At 48.0% G+C, this 19,123-nt stretch overlaps 1 protein-coding gene across 2 annotated transcripts; it reads left to right on the plus strand.

Annotated features, from left to right (window-relative positions):
• Positions 1-17: 17 nt before the first annotated feature.
• SOAT2 (sterol O-acyltransferase 2) lies at positions 18-10,793 on the plus strand. Of its 2 annotated transcripts, none has more exons than XM_082636611.1 (15): positions 18-180; positions 621-676; positions 1,185-1,321; positions 1,646-1,705; positions 2,052-2,159; positions 4,583-4,859; positions 5,273-5,342; positions 6,146-6,230; positions 6,736-6,781; positions 6,993-7,122; positions 7,542-7,639; positions 8,739-8,837; positions 9,359-9,494; positions 10,038-10,183; positions 10,392-10,793. In XM_082636611.1, exons 1-15 carry the CDS (start codon positions 60-62, stop codon positions 10,440-10,442), a joined length of 1,620 nt encoding a protein of 539 aa, XP_082492737.1. In that variant the 5' UTR covers positions 18-59; the 3' UTR covers positions 10,443-10,793. The 2 variants fall into 2 exon arrangements, with proteins under 2 accessions (XP_082492737.1, XP_082492738.1); XM_082636612.1 differs by having other exon boundaries at positions 18-168.
• The last annotated feature ends 8,330 nt before the right edge of the window (positions 10,794-19,123 follow it).

Raw genomic sequence — 19,123 nt, forward strand, 5'->3', positions numbered from 1 at the left:
AGCCTGAAGGAAGGAAGGGAACACTTACCAGCTGCTGCAGCCCAGTCAAGACACACATCATGGAGCCAAGGGTGGCCCAACTGCGGAGGAGAGAAGGGCTAGGAGGAGAGCAGGAGGACCGGCCCTGCAGAGAAGGGGAGCCCCACTTTGGGAATGCAGAATGCCCAGGTGGGGATGGAGGTGGGGTGCACTGTCGAGAGGGGGTTCCTGCTGTCTACCTTCAATTCTTCCTGCTGTCCTGGGAGGCCAGTGAAGGCAGATCCCAGCCTCTGCCCCCTAACTACCCAGCTGGGGAAGGGAGGAGAAAAGAGCTATTCAGTACTTTGCCTTATCTTTCTGACTCTTTTACCCCAGACGGTGATTAGAGTAGCTTCCTGTTCCCTGGGTACCCTGTTTCCAGGAATGTCATCAGGCTCCCCACTTGGCAGTGACCTCCTCACCCCTTGCAAAAATAACTTCCCCTTCTGATTGCTCCCCCACACACCATGATACTAGATATTGACTGGTTGGGAGTGGGGAGGCTGCTGAGCACACAGAAAGCACTTCCTGGTCAGAGGATGCCTCTGGGTCTGCACTAGGCAGCAGAACCCTAACTCCTCCCCTTTGACCCCTTATCCTAGGAAACAATGAGACACATAGAGGCCCAGATTTGCTACAATGGACCCGACATATGCAGGTGAGGGAGGTCAGAGGTCAAAATGGACAGGTCCTGGAGTAGAGGGAGGGAGGGGTGAGGACTGGTTTGATGATAAAGACAATTTGTTCTCGGGTTCAAACCCCTCAGGTCAGAGCTACGAGTTAAGATGGAGGGGTTTGAAACACAGGTCATCAGGACAGGGGCCAAAAGTCAGCCAGTGAACAGTCTTCTGTTAATAGGACTAGAGGTCAGGAGAGGGAAGGCTGGGGTCAGGGAGAAGAGAGTAGGATCAGAGATGACAAGGTGGTTGAGGTTCAGACCCAGAGTCTGAAAGCATCTTTCCTGGATCTTCACTGCTGCCCTGGGAAACCAGAGGGAGTTAAACTGGGGGTGGAAAGCTCTGGGCAGCAGCCATGCTGTTCATCTTTCCATCCCTAGCACTTAGCAATGTGCCTGGCATGGAGGGAGGCTCAGTCAATGTTTGGTGAGTGGGAGGATGGCTGACTGGATGGAGGGACTGCGGGCCCTGCCCTGCTTTGTCCTGTAGGCTGTGAAGACGCAGTTGCTGGAGCAAGCACAAGGTCAGCTGACGGAGCTGCTGGATCAGGCCATGTGCGAGGCTATTCAAGCCTACCCGCCACAAGACAGACCAGTGTCCTCCATCCCTCCAGATTCCTTGTGCAAGTAAGAGTCTGAGCAGCCCCCTCCATCATAAGGATTATGAGCCAGAGATGCTATCCCATGTGCCCTTTGCCAGCGCTGATGTAACTCCAACTTCAGTCTTCCCTCTTCTCCCCTTATCACCTCTGCCTTCCTGACCTCCACTGCTGGGCTTTGGTCTGCCCTGGCCTTCCCTGACCTTCCACCTGGTCCTGCCCACTGGCCCTAACCCTGACCTTCCCCTACTACTGCCCTCGGCTCCCAAATATTGACGTCCCGCCAGGCCCTACCCTCTGCCTACTGCCTTCTTCCTTTGGGCCCTGGCCCAGAATAACTGTCTCAATTCAGGACCCGGGAGCCATCCCTGGGGAAACGGAAAGTTTTCATCAACCGCAAGTCCTTGCTTGAGTAAGTCAGGGGTGAGGACGGGATGAGAAGAAAAGAAAGAGCTTTGTCTGGGGGTCCAGGGCACCTCATTTGTCATCCTCAGGCTCTAGGTGGTTTGGGGGAGGACTTGGAGATGTTTTCTAAGGTTCTGTTTCTTTTTGCCTTGGGTGTGATTGTGGAAGAAAGGCCACCAGGATGAGAATTGTCTGGGCTGGAAAGAGCTTTGTACAGAAGTCCTAGCCGTATTGCAGCCCATAGCTGCAAGTTCCCAATCACTAGGTCCCATCCCCACTTGTGTACAGTGCCTGAGCTAGTCTGCCTGACCTTGAGGACTCTCCCACTGACATTCAGGCCCCTGTCCTTCCAGCGAGCTGATGGAGGTGCAGCATTTCCGCACCATCTACCACATGTTTGTCGCCGGCCTGTGTGTCTTCATCATCAGCACCCTGGCCATCGACTTCATTGATGAGGGCAGGTAGGCACCCCTCCCGTTCGGGGTAGGCCCACAGATAAGATCAGACCACCTGGGTTCCCAGTGTTCCACTTGCCACCGGCCTGAGAGAGCACAGGCCCATTTGATTATTAGACACACATCAACGTGGCTTTCCAACCACCTTCCCACCCAAAAAGTCCTCTTAGCACAGCCTTGGATAGCCTTTGTTCTGTTTTCCCAGAGTTAGCCCTCTGGGAACACTACTCCCCCCCTCAAATCCTTCTCAATTGGACCCTTGTCCTGAAGCAGACATACATGTATTTGCACACACAAGCATGGTTCCCACCCCACCCCTCTCACACAGTCTTTTCCAAGGCAGTGGTGTTTGGTTCAAGTAAACTCCAGTGAGCCCCTCCTAAGTACCAGCCCTGGGGGGCAGAGAGATGAGGGGCCGACCCCAGCCCTCTCTGTGAGGCACTCCCAATCTTGTGGGGAAGACAAGATCTTGTGCACACAAGTGCCTTGGTGGGTCGCTTCCCCCCAAAAGCACCTCCCCACTCTGGGGATGAGCCTCAGGGAACTGTAGACCCCTGGGGGTCTGGACTTGCATGACCCCACCTCACCCTACATACGGCTTAGGAAGCAGTAAAAGGAAGAGGACCAAGGACCTGCAAGTTCAGCAACAGCACTTCCTTCTGGCAAACTTGTTGTTCATCCTTATAATTAAGGATCAAATCTCAGGAAAAGTTTCAAATCTATGTAAGATGGCTCCTTCTCCATCACCCCCCTCCGTCCCAGACCGCTCCCCAGGGGTAACATTTTTAATGGTGTTGAGAGCTTCCCTCCAGAGCATTTCGATGCATCCACTTCCAGATGTATATAAGAACCAAGGGAATGTATTTTATGGGGGTTTACATTAATAAGATACTTACTGTACCTATTGTTTCCTTTTCACTCCCTAATGACCCATATTAGAGATCTTTCCATGTTGGTCCATTGATTTTAATGACCACAGAGTCTGGAAGTGCCAGCTTTTGTTCATTTAGTTCTTTACTAATGGACGTTTGGGTCGCTTCTAATTTTCTAATTTCTCACCATTACAAACCATACACTCTTTTTTGGCTGCACAGAGAGGCTTGCAGATCTTAGTTCCCTGACCCTAGGGATTGAACCCGGGCCACGGCAGTGAAAGCACTGAGTCCTAACCACTGGACCGCCAGGGAATTCCCCAAACCGTATACTCTTTTTATTTTTTACTTTTAAAATATTTATTTATTTATTTGGCTGTTCTGGGTCTTTGTTGTGGCATGCAGGATTTTTAGTTGTCGCATGTGGGATCTAGTTCCCTGCAGGGATCAAACCCGGGCCCCCTGTATTAGGAGCTTGGAGTCTTAGCCACTGGACCACCAGGGAAGTCCCCAAACCGTATACTCTTTTTTAACAATTAATTAATTTATTTAGCTAATAATAAATTAGCTAAACTTATTTAGATAATAATAAATTATTAATAAATTATTTCTTATTATAAATTATTGATTAATTGATTTTAGTTATTATTTTATTTTTAATTAATTAATTTATTTGGCTGTATTTGATCTTAGTTGTGGCACACGTGCTCTCTAGTTGCCCTGCAGCACGTGGGATCTTAGTTCCCTGACCAGGGATCAAACCTACATCCCCTGCGTTGGTAGGTGGATTTGTAACCACTGGACTACCAGGGAAGTCCCAAACCATATAGTCTTTTTTTTTTTTTAATAAATTTATTTATTTTATTTACTTATTTTTGGCTGCGTTGGGTCTTCGTTGCTCTGCGCGGGCTTTCTCTAGTTGAGGCAAGCAGGGACTACTCTTCGTTGCGATGCGTGTGCTTCTCATTGCGGTAGCTTCTCTTGTTGTGGCTCGCGGGCTCTAGAGCACAGGCTCAGTCGTTGTGGTGCACGGGCTTAGTTGCTCCGCGGCATGTGGGATCTTCCTGGACCAGGGATCGAACCCATGTCCCCTGCACTGGCAGGCAGATTCTTAAGCACTGTGCCACCAGGGAAGTCCCCAAACTGTATACTCTTAACCTAAGCAAACAAAACACTCAACAACCTGCTTTCTATTAATTCAAGTCTCCAGCTCCAGATACTCCAAAAGTACAAAACTAACAAAAATCAAAGTTAAACTCTAGGCACCTCATACCCTAACACCGGTGGCATGGGATGTACTGAACCCTTCTGCAATGCCACAGAGGGCTCTAAAGGTTATTTGGAAGCAAAGCCATCCCATGATTGAGTCTCCTCGGGCAACGCCCTGTGCTAGAAGTCCTGGGCAACAGAGGTGCCATCTTGAACACTTTCAGAGATGGGGAGCTCACAACCTTGGCAAGATGCCTCAGTTTGTCTTCCAAGAGCTCTGACTGCAGAGGAAGGGGACAAGGATGGGCCTCACACCTGTCTACTTTGTCTCTCCTTCCCCACTCCCAGGCTGATGCTGGAGTTTGACCTACTGATCTTCAGCTTTGGACAGCTGCCCTTGGCGCTGGTAACGTGGGTCCCCATGTTCCTGTCCACTCTGCTGGTGCCCTACCAGGCTCTGCGGCTGTGGGCGAGGCCCCAGTCCAGAGCGGCCTGGACGCTGCGGGTGGGCCTGGGCTGCATGATGCTGGCCGGTCACACAGCAGTGCTCAGCATCCTTCCGGTCCATGTAGCAGTGGAGTATCAGCTCCCGCCAGCCTCCCGCTGTGTCCTAGTCTTTGAGCAGGTAGGTGATGGGCGGGACCAATGGTGGGCGGGGCCCCTGGGAAGGAGGGCATTGGATACTGTATTGGTGGGGGCGGAGCTAGTTACCAGGGGCGGAGTCCTTTGCGAGGGAATTGAGCCAACCAGCAGGCTCCAAGGAAATGTAAACGAACGAACGGACACTGCTACGCAAATATAATCGATTGGGCTGGCCAGCTGGAGACTCTGCCCTTTCCGGTACCCCTTTACCGTCGATTCATCCCAGCAGCCGTCTGTGTTAGGCTATAAGACAGTCCAACAAAAAGATAAAGTATGGGCTTTGACCGTACAAAGTTTACAATCTGCCTGCCCCTCTCCCGTAAAAGAGACACAGAGAGGTTAAGTGATCTGCTCAAAGTCCCACAGCACCTTAACCTCTTTTCCATTCCATCTCAGGTCAGGCTCCTGATGAAAAGCTACTCCTTCCTGAGAGAGATTGTGCCTGGGACACTTCGGGCCAGAGGAGGTGAGGCCTTCAGCAGGAGCTGCTGTGAACTCAGTCCTCTTGGCTGGTTGCATGAAGCCAGTAGCTGCAGGCTCCTCATAAAAGCTCCAACCTCCTAAGGCCATCTTGCCCACGGGTCACAGCTCTGGCCCCCAGGTGGGCTCTGTGAGCCTTAGTCTTTAGGCATTCTCTTAGGTCCCACCTCTGAGACCCCTCCCCTGCTGCCCAGGACTTCTGGCTCATTCTTATTAAGACCTAGGGTATGAGAGCCTTCCATTAGGTAGTCAAAACAGAATGAGAGGGCTTCCCTGGTGGCGCAGTGGTTGAAAGTCCACCTGCCGATGCAGGGGACACGGGTTCGTGCCCCAGTCCGGGAAGATCCCACATGCCGCAGAGCGGCTGGGTCCGTGAGCCATGGCCGCTGAGCCTGTGCGTCCGGAGCCTGTGCTCCGCAACGGGAGAGGCCACAACAGTGAGAGGCCCGTGTACCGCAAAAAAAAAAAAAAAAAAACAGAAGGAGAGAGAAGTGGGTGGTGCAACTTGTGGGTGCCAAATGAAGCTCTGGCCACAGCAGGTCCTGTGCCAGAAAATGGGGGTGACTGGAATGGAAGCAAAAGGAGGGTGTTAAAGAGCAGGTTCAGCTCCTGCCCAGTTTCACCCCCCCACTCCACCTCCAGATCCCATATCCAGTTCCTCACCCATCCCCCCACCTCTGTCCTATCCAGCTCTATTCACCAGTCCCACTGCCCTTCCCCAGCATCCCACCCAGCTGTGTCCTCTCTCCCTTCCCTCTTCACTGATGGACCCCTCTTACTCCTCCCCAGGTGAGGGGATCCGGGCCCCCAGTTTCTCCAGCTATCTCTATTTCCTCTTCTGCCCCACACTCATCTACAGGGAGACTTACCCCAGGTAAGACCCTGCACCCCCTCCCCCAAATGCCCAGGCCCGTCAGGGATCTAGCCCTTCTAGTCTCCTCTCCCTGAGGTCTTTAGCCTCATCCCAGACACTGGCCACTTTCTCAGGCAGCACCCCATAATAAAAATGGGAAGTAAGGAGCAGGTATATTACCCCTTCTCCTTGCCCCAGCTCATGGTGATACAAGGGTGACTAACTGTCCTGGTTCGCCCAGGACTGCCCCAGTTTTAGCACTGAAATTCTTACATCCTGGGAAACCTCTCAGTCTGGAGCAAACTCCAGATGGTTGGTCACCTTAGTAGACACTCAAGCTAAAAATCCACTTGTCGTCTCTGTTATAGAAGGTCCAAAGCGTTCTAGACCCCCACCTCCCCAGATAATCCTCCCAGGCCTGAGCAATTGAGGGAGCTGGGGAGAGAGGGCCCCAGGTGCTGGGCCCCGGCCCAGGCAGGAACAAGATAAAAGGATGAGAAACATATTATCCCCATTGCTGCTGCAGGACACCCAACGTCAGGTGGAATTATGTGGCCAAGAACTTTGCCCAGGTCAGAAGATGGGGTCAAAGGGTGGACTACCCATGACTCATGGTGGCTGAGGGGACATTTCTGGGAGTGAAGTAAGGGAGGCCTGGGGAAGAGGTCAGAGGGTGGCGCTAAAGAAAGAGGAGGCAGTTGCTGGGCCAGAGTCTGATTCCAGAAGGAGGGGCAGCGACCAGTGATTCCTTTCAAAGTTATGCGTCCTCCACCCTGTCCCCAGGCCCTGGGCTGCGTGCTCTATGCCTGTTTCATCCTGGGCCGCCTCTGTGTTCCTGTCTTTGCCAACATGAGCAGGGAGCCCTTCAGCACCCGTGCCCTGGTGCTCTCCATCATGCACGCCACCTTGCCAGGTATGCCCACCAGAGGCAGGGCTGCAGGAGGCTGCACCCTGGGGAAGGTTTAGCAGGGAACCCCTCCCTCCGCTCACTCTCAGTTTCCCTCTGACTCTCCCTTATCTGCCCCCTCCTATGGTTGCTCATCGTCAGGATCTCACTTCAGATTGCCACCTACTCCCTACCTTTCAACCACTCTATGAAATCCCAGCAGGCAGAGGTTTTGACATTCATCTCTGTATCCCCAACATCTGGCATGGGCTTCATGAGCAAATGGAATGAATGAATGAGTGCATGAATTAGTGAATGATTAACAAATGATTGGTAGGAGTTGGGGCCCTTGTTGCTGGGTGAGGGCTTCCTGGGGGAACCCCTGGAGCTTCATGGGGGATCAGGGGGGCCAGGCTGACGTGCAGCCCCTTGTCTCCACTTACCAGGCATTTTCATGCTGTTGCTGATCTTCTTTGCCTTCCTTCACTGCTGGCTCAACGCCTTCGCAGAGATGCTACGATTTGGAGACAGAATGTTCTATCGGGTGGGGCCTGGACCTGGGCTACTTGGGAGCTGGATGCAGGGAGGGCTAGGGAAGGATGTGGGGAGGATGGTGGCTATGTTGGCTGTCACCTGGTTACCGAACCAGGTTCATTTGACCAATTCGCAGTAAGCCAAACACTGAGACGCCAAGATTTACTGCGGAGAGAGGGTTTATTCACAAGGCAGCCAAGTGAGGAGAAGGGAGAACAATCTCAGATTCACCTCCCCAAAGGCCAGGGGCTTGAGATATTTATGGGATAAAGAAGCAAGATGATCTTAGGTATGGGGAAAAGTGATTGGAGGTAGAGAAAAGGTGAGGTAATCGGTGTTCTGCACAGGTGTATCTGAGTTACATGCTTCTTCATGGGATGCATGTTAAAAAATGGAGGCACTTAGCATGATCTGAGGGTGGAGTTTTTGGCCCTCTGATGTCAAAAGGTCATTCATCCGACACCTGTGCAAGCCCAGTTTTAGGGTCAGTGGTCCCAACCAGTCTTAGCCCGCTTGAACTAGACAAGAGCCAACTCCAAGTTCCTGGAAAACTTATGCCCCCTGTTACTATAGTGACCCATACATCAGAGGTGTTATCTATACGGGGCAGTTAAGGAGTCAAAAAAAAATTTAAGGCTTAGTCAGTGAAGGCAGGTTACAAGCAGAAGGGTTTTTTAACAAGCTGTTCCCTTACCTGCTGTTCTGTAAGATGAGCTCAAGAATCTCCATTAGTCACCAGTTTCTGTTAACCCTGTGGGGCACGATTTCAGCATCAGCTGTGCTGTCAATCTTCCACAGTGAGAAATGTGCTCCTCTGGGTATGGTTGTATTGTCACCCCTCTACCCCCTGACCAGCCAGGGCTAACTGCTCTTATGGGGATGCTAATTTGGAATCTTCTTCTCCTGAAAGGGAGAGTAGGAGGGAGGGCAAGGACCCCAGATGCTGAAGAGGGAGTTGGGAGGTTGCTTGCTGTCTCTCTCCTGCTGGGAGCCAGCCCTTGTGGAGAACACTGGGACAGGGGGCAGGAAGCAGAGGAGAGAAGCTGGGGCCTGGGCAGAGACAGGGCCCTGATGCTCACCTCCTCTTCCCCGCTGAACCACTCCCCCAGGACTGGTGGAACTCGACGTCCTTCTCCAACTACTACCGCACTTGGAACGTGGTGGTCCATGACTGGCTGTACAGCTACGTATATCAGGATGGGCTGTGGGTATGGGCTCTGCACACCCCGTCAGCTCCCAAAATTAATGGAACCTCTCTGGGATATCCTCTCCTTCCCTTTCTCTGGACCGTTCATCTTTTCCAGACCTAAGGGCCCCTTTGACTTTCACCTGCCCCCATTCTACCCAACCCAATGGGCAGAAAGTCCTTCTTATGATCTAACTTCCTTCCTTCCTTGTCCTCAACTACACCTCCTCCACAGGGCATTTCTCCCCTCCATAGCCTCTAAGGAACATGCATATAGCAATTTTCAGTTACCAAGAATTTTCACATACTACATAATCTGCCCTGTAACCCTGAGAAGTATTATTATATCCCCTTTTGAAAGTTGCATCTAAGGCCCAATGGACTAATAAAATGCTCTTAAATAGGACATGTCAGCCCTTCTGATGGCAAATCCCATATTCTTTCCACTGTACTACACAATCTCTGGCTTCCTTAAGGAGGGGGCTCTTTGTGGAGGGGGCTTAGGGAGACTCACTCCACCCTCCTACCCCCGGCTCCTGCCAGCTCCTTGGTGGCCGGGCCCGAGGGGCAGCCATGCTGGGCGTGTTCCTGGTCTCTGCAGTGGTCCACGAGTACATCATCTGCTTCGTCCTGGGATTCTTCTACCCTGTCATGCTGTTGCTCTTCCTTGTCATTGGAGGTGAGCTTGGCCTCTTTATGCCCCTGGAGAGGGAGACAGCCAGAGGGAAGAGACCTGGAGTCCCCCTCCTGGAGATTCCAGACTGATGGGAGAGGCCACTTATCCAAGACAGAAGGGGAAAATGTGTGTGCCTTCTGGGGAAAGGCGTGAGAGTTGTGTGTGAGAGTTGGTGGGGGGGGGGTGATGGACGGACTTGGGAGCAGGGAGGGAGGCAGCAAAGGGGTATCCTGGGGGATGTGGGAAAAGACCTCTGGCTGGAGAGGAACATCTGAGCAGGGCACACATACAGGGAGACAAGGGAGAAAACTGGTGTGAGGTTGGGAGGTTTAGTAAGAGATCCAGGATACTGAAGTGTAGACTGAGGAATCCTGGTTTTACATGAGCCACTTGAGACCTCCATGAGCTTCTGGAGCTGGGTTCAAGATCTTCCTCAATGGCGCCTTCCTGTTCCAACTCTTCCCCGTGCCCTGAGATAGGAAGGCAGCCAGGAAGATTAGATACAGGTATCTGGAGCTGAGGTGACAACATTTCCTCCTGCATCAGGGCCACTGAACTTCATGATGCATGACCGGCACACGGGACCAGCGTGGAACGTGCTCATGTGGACCATGCTCTTTCTGGGCCAGGGCATCCACGTCAGCCTGTACTGCCAGGAGTGGTATGCACGGCGCCACTGCCCCCTGCCCCAGGTAAGGGACCATGACCCTCGCTCAGCTTCCCACCCAGGAGGACCTGCCTCCACTTCCCAAGAGCCAGCCCCCTATTGTTGCCCAATTCCACAGCCACAGTCAGGGGCCAGGGCCCAGTTTGGGGGTGAAGGATGGGCTCCCGTGTTTTAGATGCACAGGGTAGGCACTGGGAGAGACTTTATTCACAACTCACCTTTCTCTGGCACAGACAACCTTCTGGGGGCTGGTGACACCTCGATCTTGGTCCTGCCATACCTAGAGGTCAGGGCACACTCACTGCCCAGATGACACCACCAAGTTCTCTGCCTGCAAAGCCTGGGACCCGGGCTCCTCTCTGAATTCCCAGACCTAGCTCTGAGTCAAGGGGGCCTACCATGCCTGACCCCACCAGAGAACTCCAAGGACTGAGATCTGTGGACCTGTGGACAGGTGAGCACAGACTCAGAATGGTGGTGGCTCTTGAGCCCCCAGCCCCGTGGGTTGGGCAAAGGGCCCCCTCTCACTCCATGGCTGTTCAGACTGGGGGAGACACGAAGGGCCTTACAGATTTGGTGAAGGTGGGGTGACTTAAAGCAACTCGGGCCATCAAGGTCTGAGAGGTGTTTGTTTTCTCTCTTTGTGCTCTTTACAATACAATAATAAACTCTTTGTATCGCTTTTTATTCATTCGTTTATTCATTCATTCATCATTTGTTGAAGACCCACTCAAAAAAAATTCTTAATTGAAGTATAGTTGATTTACAGTGTTGTGTTAATTTCTGCTGTACAGCAAAGTGATTTCATTATACATAAATATGCGTTCTTCTTTATATTCTTTTCCATTATGGTTTATCCCAGGGCACTGAATATAGTTCCCTGTGCTATACAGTAGCACCTTGTTGTTTATCCATTCTATATGTAATAGTTTGCATCTACTAACCCCAAACTCCCAGCCCATCCCTCCCCCACCCCCCCTCCCCCTTGGCAACCACAAGTCTGTTCTCTATGTGAAGACCCACTTTTGACAGGCATGACTGAAGACAGGCAAAGTCTGCAGAGGCAAGACTTTGTGATGGGAGGGGCTGAGGGTCTTGGGTGACATCCCCCCTTACCTATTCTATGCCACCCCATCGCCCCAAAACTCAGCCTTACCCCCTCTTCCACCTCTCCTCCTTCAGATCACATTTCCCCAACCCTTGAATCCTCTGTTCCCGGCAACCTCCGGCACATCCTGAGAGGGCACATGGCTGGCCTCCTTTCCTTCAGAGGACCCAGGAGAGGAACCTCCTGTACAGACCTTAGCCAAATCTTTTAACTTCGTGAGCCTCAGCTTCCACAGCTATAAAATGGACATTTAGGCAGTTCCCTGGTGGTCTAGCCGCTATGATTCAGCGCTTTCACTGCTGTGGTCCAGGTTCAGTCCCTAGTAGGGGAACTGAGATGCCGCAAGCCATGCGTTGTGGCCAAAAAAAAAAAGGACACTTAGGTGCTTTGTGACCACATAGAGGGGTGGGATAGGGAGGGTGGGAGGGAGACACAAGAGGGAGGAGATATGGGAATATATGTATATGTATAGCTGATTCAATTTGTTATAAAGCAGAAACTAACACACCATTGTAAAGCAATTATACTCCAATAAAGATGTTAAAAAAAAAAAGGACATTTAAGTTAGAAGTGTCTTGACTATATGGGGACATACTGTTCCCTCATGCCCCTTTCCAGTCTACTCCTCAGCCAAAGGCAACTACTTTCTGATTTCTACCCTCATATATTAGTTTTGCTTCTGTTTTTTTTTTTTTTTTTAGGTACGCGGGCCTCTCACTGTTGTGGCCTCTCCCGTTGCGGAGCACAGGCTCCGGACGCACAGGCCCAGTGGCCATGGCTCACGGGCCAGCCGCTCCACGGCATGTGAGATCTTCCCGGACCGGCGCACGAACCCGTGTCCCCTGCATCAGCAGGCGGACTCTCAACCACTGCGCCACCAGGGAAGCCCTAGTTTTGCTTCTTTTACAACTTCACATGAATAGAGCTCTACAGTATGTACTGCTGTAGGGATGTAGTCTTGCTCTGATGAATATAGTTCTCAAGATTAGTCCACGTTTTGAATGTATCAATTGTTTGTACTTTCTTCCTGCTCAGCAGTATTCCATTTATGAATATACCACAATTTGTTTATCCATTTACCTGTTGATGGACATTTGAATTGGGGTTGCTATGAATAGGACTGCTCTGAAGATTCATACACAAATCATTTTGTGGGTAAATTTTTTCATTTCTTTTGGGTAAATGCCAAGAAGCAGAATAGCTGGATCATAGAGGTGATACATGCTTGACTTTATAAAAAGGTGCAAAACTTTTTTCCAATGTGGTTATATTGTTTTACATTGCCACCAGCAGTGTCTGAGAACTCTAGCTGGGCACAGGACTTCTCACCAATGTTTGATTTTGCAAGTCCATTTTTATTTTGGTCATTCTAGTGGAGTGTAATTATAATTTACATTTCTCTGATAATCAATGGCATTGAACACTTTTCCATGTGTTTATGGACCACTCATGTATCTTCCTTTATGAACAATCTATTTAAGTCTTTTGCCCATTTAATTTTTTAATTTTTAAAATTTTATTTTATTTGTTTATTTTTGGCTGCATTGGGTCTTCGTTGCGGTGCACAGGCTTCTCATTGCAGTGGCTTCTCTTGTTGCGGAGCATGAGCTCTAGGCACACAGGCTTCAGTAGTTGTGGCTCACGGGCTCTAGAGCACAGGCTCAGTAATTGTGGCACACGGGCTTAGCTGCTCCAAGGCATGTGGGATCTTCCCGGACCAGGGCTCGAATCCATGTCCCCTGCATTGGCAAGCGGATTCTTAACCACTGCGCCACCAGGGAAGCCCAATTGCCATGAACATTTAACCATATAATATTTTGACAGGTTTGTTGCTCACTGCTTGTTCTTTCTCCTTTTCATCTTCCTCTATCTTGACTTCTCTGTTCTCTAACCAAAATTTTCTTGAGTAGTTTCCTCAGGTGAGATATGGAATTGATATACTCTCTGAATCCTTTATATCTCCATATATCTTTCTTTTGTGCTAACAGGTGAATGCTTCCTCAGCTGGGTATGAGATGGCGGGGTAGCCATCCTTTTCTCTCAGTATTCCTACTGTTAACTTCCAGTGTTGCAGATGAAAAGTCCTGTGTCAATCTGATTCTTTTCGCTTAGTAAATAACTTGTTTTTTCTGTCTAGACACTTGAAAATATCTTTCTTTCATCTTGGAATTCAGGAGTTCCATGCTTAGATGTATGTCTTCTCTTTTTGTATCTTCCTATGCCCTTTCAGTCTTCAAGCTCAGAACTTTCTTCAGGTTGGCAAAATATTCTATTTTTAAAGTATTGTCTCTCCTCCATTTATGCCTTTTCTTTCTTTTGGAACTAAAATATTTGAATGTTAGGATTACTGGGTCTCTTCTCCAAATCTCATATTTTGCTCATTATTTCCATCTCTTCGTATTATTTGCTCTGTGCTTTGAAATATTTTTCCACTTCTTCTTCCAAGCCACTAATTTGAGTCCCGCCAGTGACCAGACTTCTTTCTTTCAGTAAATAGGCTGATTTTTTTTGTTGTTAAAAATAATGTTTTTTTGGTTCCAGAAAGTATTTTTTGGGTACACTACTAGAATCTCTTTAGCTGCTCCTAATATTTTCTTAAGTTGTCACGTACCTCTTCAGTGGTTCCTGTGCTGTCCCGTAGGCAGAAACACCAGCTATAATGACCTCATCCCTGTTAGGGCCAAGGCCCTCTGAGTCATGTTCTTCCAGTATCCCTACAGTCCTGACCTCTGCTCAGGGGCTCTCCAGAGCTGGTCTCCAGGCTCCTGTGTGGTGAGAATGAGGAAGCTCCTCACCTGTCTCCACACCAGGCCTTCCCCATACTAATGCCAAGTCCAAGCCTTCACTTGTATACCCTGATGCCACTGGTCCCAGCAGCAATATGGCTAAAAAGAAGCACATGTTTGGAGATGGAAGTAAAAAAGTCCCCTTAGAACAGTGGTTCTCAAATTTGAGCCTGCATTAGAATCATGTCCAGGGCTTGTGAATATGGACAGTTGAACCCCACCCCAGGAGTTTCTGATTCATGAGGTCTGGGGTAGGGCCTGAGAATTTGCTTTACTAACCAGTTCCCAGACAATGCTGTTGCTGCTGATCCAAGAACCACGCTTTGGGGCTTCCCTGGTGGCGCAGTTGTTGAGAGTCTGTCTGCCGATGCAGGGTACACGGGTTCGTGCCCCGGTCAGTGGGAGAGGCCGCAACAGTGAGAGGCCCGCGTACCGCAAAAAAAAAAAAAAAAAAAAAAAAAAAAGAACCACGCCTTGAGAACCACTGCGTTAGAATACACCAAACCAAGCACTCCTCCTTCATCTTCTTCAAAATTTTACCTTTTTTCTCCGGTAAGGAAATTAATCCAATAGCAGGGAGATATCATCTCCTTATTTTATACTGGGTTCTTCAGTTTGTTCATGATACGAAGGCTTGTACACAGCTGGTCTCCATCCAGACCTCCTCCTCCACCAAAGCTCTCACAGGCCCTTCAAGACCCTGACTCCCAGTCTGAGAAGGGTGCCCAGGTAAGGATGCCTTGAAGCTGGGCTGAAGTGGAATAGAGGTGTCAGGGGAAAGGCGTCCTGAGCCTGTGCAAAGGAGGACCCCTTTCCCCTGGCGGCACCCTTGTTTTACCCTTGTACCCAGAGGGCAGCATCGGAGCTGCCCGGCACTCCCTCCACAACCCCCTGGGGTCAGTGGGGACTCGGGGTGGAAGCGCCTGGAGTGGGGATGAACGTGGGAGGCAATGAGGGCTCTCTGGCCACCCTCCTGCCCAGTGGGGCTCTGCTCCCGGGCTAGGGCTAGGAACCCCGTCTTCCTGTCTGGAGTCTCCTCACCCTGCCCCACGTGTGTCCCCAAACTCTGTGCCCACTCCCTTGCTTCAATCACACTCTCTTTACCCCTTTGATTCTGTCCTGTGTTTTCTCCAAATTTCCCTGCCTGTCCAGGAACCCCCGTATAACACCCACTCCACTCTTCTGTGGTCCCCTAATTTGCACTGGCCCAGTGGTCTATGAGCTCCATAACACCTTTACATCAAAGGCCAGTCTCTCTCACCATGTCAAACACTTAGTCCCTTTGATGAGTTCTGGGCACCACCCTGTCCTTTTCCCTATCAAATTTCTCCCATTGGCGTCCAGATATGCTTCTCTACTACCGTCATCTCTTCACCCCACATTCTCATCAAGCTCTCTCACTTCTCAGCTTTCTGTCATAGCCAAACTTCTGGAAAGAGTTGTCTGAGCTCACTCTTGCTGGCTTCTCACACCCATGGGTCTCCATATTTTAGTGTGGGTTGTTTACTCCAGTTCCTGTCCCTTACTGCCATTTCCTCTGCACCATACGTATCCGCTCTAATACATGACAAACCTATATGTATTCTTGAAAAATATGGTGTTGTACTGCACCTTTTTAATTTATATAAAGTAATTTATGCCATAATTCTTATCCCATTTCACCCATCGTTTTAAAAGATGTACAACAGTGTTACAGGTAAAGTTATTTAATTTCTGCTGATAGTTCATTCCATCATATGCGTGCACCACATTTTATATATGTCTTTTTTTTAATAGTAATCTTTTATTTATTTATTTATTTTTATATTTATTTTTGGCTGTGTTGGGTCCTTGTTTCTGTGCGAGGGCTTTCTCTAGTTGCAGCGAGCGGGGGCCACTCTTCATCGTGGTGCACGGGCCTCTTCACTATCGCGGCCTCTCTTGTTGCGGAGCACAGGCTCCAGACGCGCAGGCTCAGTAGTTGTGGCTCACGGGCCCAGTTGTTCCACGGCATGTGGGATCTTCCCAGACCAGGGCTCGAACCCTTGTCCCCTGCATTAGCAGGCAGACTCTCAACCACCGCGCCACCAGGGAAGCCCCTATATATGTCTTTTGGACATTTAGTAGTGGATATTTAGCATGGGCTTGAGGAGACAGGGGTTCTCTGTGGGATTACCTAGGATCTTGTTCTTAAGACATATTTAATTTCACTAAGAACAGCCAGATGTTCTCCAGAATAGCTAGACTTAGAGCCATTTACATGTTCACCATCCGTACATGAGGTTTCCTACATTTTAAGAACAGAAGGTATCTAACTTAACTTTGCATATAAATAGCCAGTTGTTCCACCACCATTTGTTGAAAAGACTGTACTTTCTCCACTGAATTGCCTTTGCAACTTGGTTAAAAACCAATTCATCATATATGTATGGATCTATTTATGGACTCTCATTTCTGTTCCATTGATCTATAATTATGCTAATACCACACTGTCTTTTTTTTTTAAAGGAAGTGGGAAGGAGAAAGGATTTTTTTTTAATTAATTAATTTATTTATTTTTGGCTGCATTGGGTCTTCGTTGCTGAGCGTGGGCTTTCTCTGGTTGCGATGCACGGGCTTCTCATTGCAGTGGCTTCTCTTGTTGTGGAGCACAGGCTCTAGGTGTGGGGGCTTCAGTAGTTGTGGCACACGCGCTCAGTAGTTGTGGCGCATGGGCTTAGTTGCTCCGAGGCATGTGGGATCTTCCCGGACCAGGGATCGAACCCGTGTCCCCTGCATTGGCAGGCGGATTCTTAACCACTGCGCCATCAGGGAAGTCCCACTCTGTCTTGATTACTGCTTTTTATTAAGTCTTGAAATCAGATAATATAAGTCCTCCTATTTTTTCTTTTTCAAAGTTGGTTTTGGCTATTCTAGATCACTTGCGTTTCCACATGAATTTTAGAATCAACTGTTAATTTCTACAAAAATCATACTGAGATTTTGATTGAGATTACATTGACTTTCTAGATCAATTTGGGGAGAACTGACATCTCAGCAATATTGTCTTTCAACCCATAAACATGGTATACCTCTCCATTTAGGTCTCGTTTAATTTCTCTTAGCAATGTTTCTAGTTTTCAGTGTATAGAATTTGCACATCGTTCGTCAGAGTTGTCCCTAAACATTTCATTTTTTGATGATACTGTAAATGATACTGTCTTTTAATTTCAACTTCCAATAGTTTGTTGCTAGTATATAGAAATGCAATTGGTTTCTGCATTTTATATCTTGTGTCTTATAACCTTGCTAAACTAGTTCTAGTAACATTTTTGTAGCTTCATCAGAATGTTCTAAACAGATGATTGTATCACCTGCAAATAAAGACAATTTTACTTTTTCCTTTCCAATCATTATGTCTTTTATTTATTTTTCTTGCCTTATTGCCTGGGTAGAACCTCTAGTACAACTTTAAATAGAATGAGTGAGTGTGGACATCTTTGCCTTGTTCCTGATTTAGAGGGAAAGATGTGTATAGATACATATATACATATATATGAGCTATTTTATCAGCTTTATTCAAATATAATTCACATAGCATTCAATGTATCCACATTAAAAGGGTACAAGTTAATAGTTTTAGTACATTCACAGATTTGTGCAACCATCTCCAGAATTCATTAATTTTAGTACATTTTCATCACTGTCTCAAAAAATCTTATACCCATTCCCCCAATCCCTCCAGCTTTGGGCAGCTGTTTCTAAAGTGACTGCACCAGGTTACAACCCCACCAGAAGTGTATGAGGTTCCAATTTCTCCATACCCTCACTGACACTTGCTATTTTTCTTTTTAATTATAACCATCTTATTGGGTATGAAGTGGTATCTTGTGGTTTTTGTTTGCATTTCCCTGATAATAATGATGTTGAGCATTTTGTCAGTTGCTTATTGGCCATTTATATATTTTCTCTGGAGAAATGTCTATTCAGATCCCTTGCCCATTTTTTAACTGGGTTATTTGTCTTTTATTACTGAGTTGTAATCATTCTTCATCTACTCTAGATATAAGTCCCTACCAGATATATGATTTGCAAATATCTTCTTCCATTCTTTAGGTTTTCTTTTCACCCCCTTGATGCACAAACTTTGAAGCACCAAAGTTTTAAATTTTGATGAGATTCAATTTATCTATTTTTTTTTTTTTGGTTGCTTGTGCTTTGGTGTCATTCGTAAGAAGGCTTTTCCTGACCCAACCTCACAAAGATTTACTCCTCTATTTTGTTCCAAGAGTTTTATAGTTTTAGCCCTTACATTTAGTTCCATGATCTATTATGAGTTAATTTTTGTGTATAATGGGACAAAGGGGTTCGACTTTGCATGAGGCTATCCAGTTGTCCCAGCATCATTTGTTGAAAAGACTATTCTTTCCTCTAATGAATTGTCTTGGCATCCTTGTTGAAAATCAATTAAGTGGAAATGTGAGCATTTACTTCTGGATTCTCAATCTATTCCGCTGACCTGCATGTGGATCCTGTAAACCACATTGTCTTGATTACTATAGCTCTGTAATAATCAAAGCTTCCATTGTAATCAAAGTTCCATTCAGGACACGGTACTGTCTCAGCACTGATGTGTGACAGTATGTGGCAGAAGGGAACAGCACCACAACACCTCCATTTGACAGTAAAAACATTTAAACCTCTGAGCCAACTTTAAAATGTATGTGATTATAAGAAAAAACTAAAAATACCATGCTACAAACTAAGGAAATGTGCAAGCTCATTATACTGGCACCAGAGAATTTACTAAAAATGAACTTCAGGAATTTTTCAAAACTAGGCCATCAGACTACTGGATTCCTCTAACATGTGGAAACTGGATCTCAAGAACCAAAAACGTATCAGTCTAAAAAAGAAAGAATTATTGCATTTGGGGTATAAAATTAAAGAGATGCTGGCTTGTACAAACAAAAGATATTCCTCTTTAGAATAAAATATATCTTCTGCTTAAGAGACAGACACTTTTGTGACCTTGTCAAGAACCTGAGCTTTGCCCAGCCTCAGCTGCCTTATTTGTAAAATACGGCTTTAAAAAATCTACCTAAAGGCCAAG

Source organism: Mesoplodon mirus, assembly GCF_964341445.2.
Source record: "Mesoplodon mirus genome assembly, chromosome: 11".
Taxonomy (NCBI): Eukaryota; Metazoa; Chordata; class Mammalia; order Artiodactyla; family Ziphiidae; genus Mesoplodon; species Mesoplodon mirus.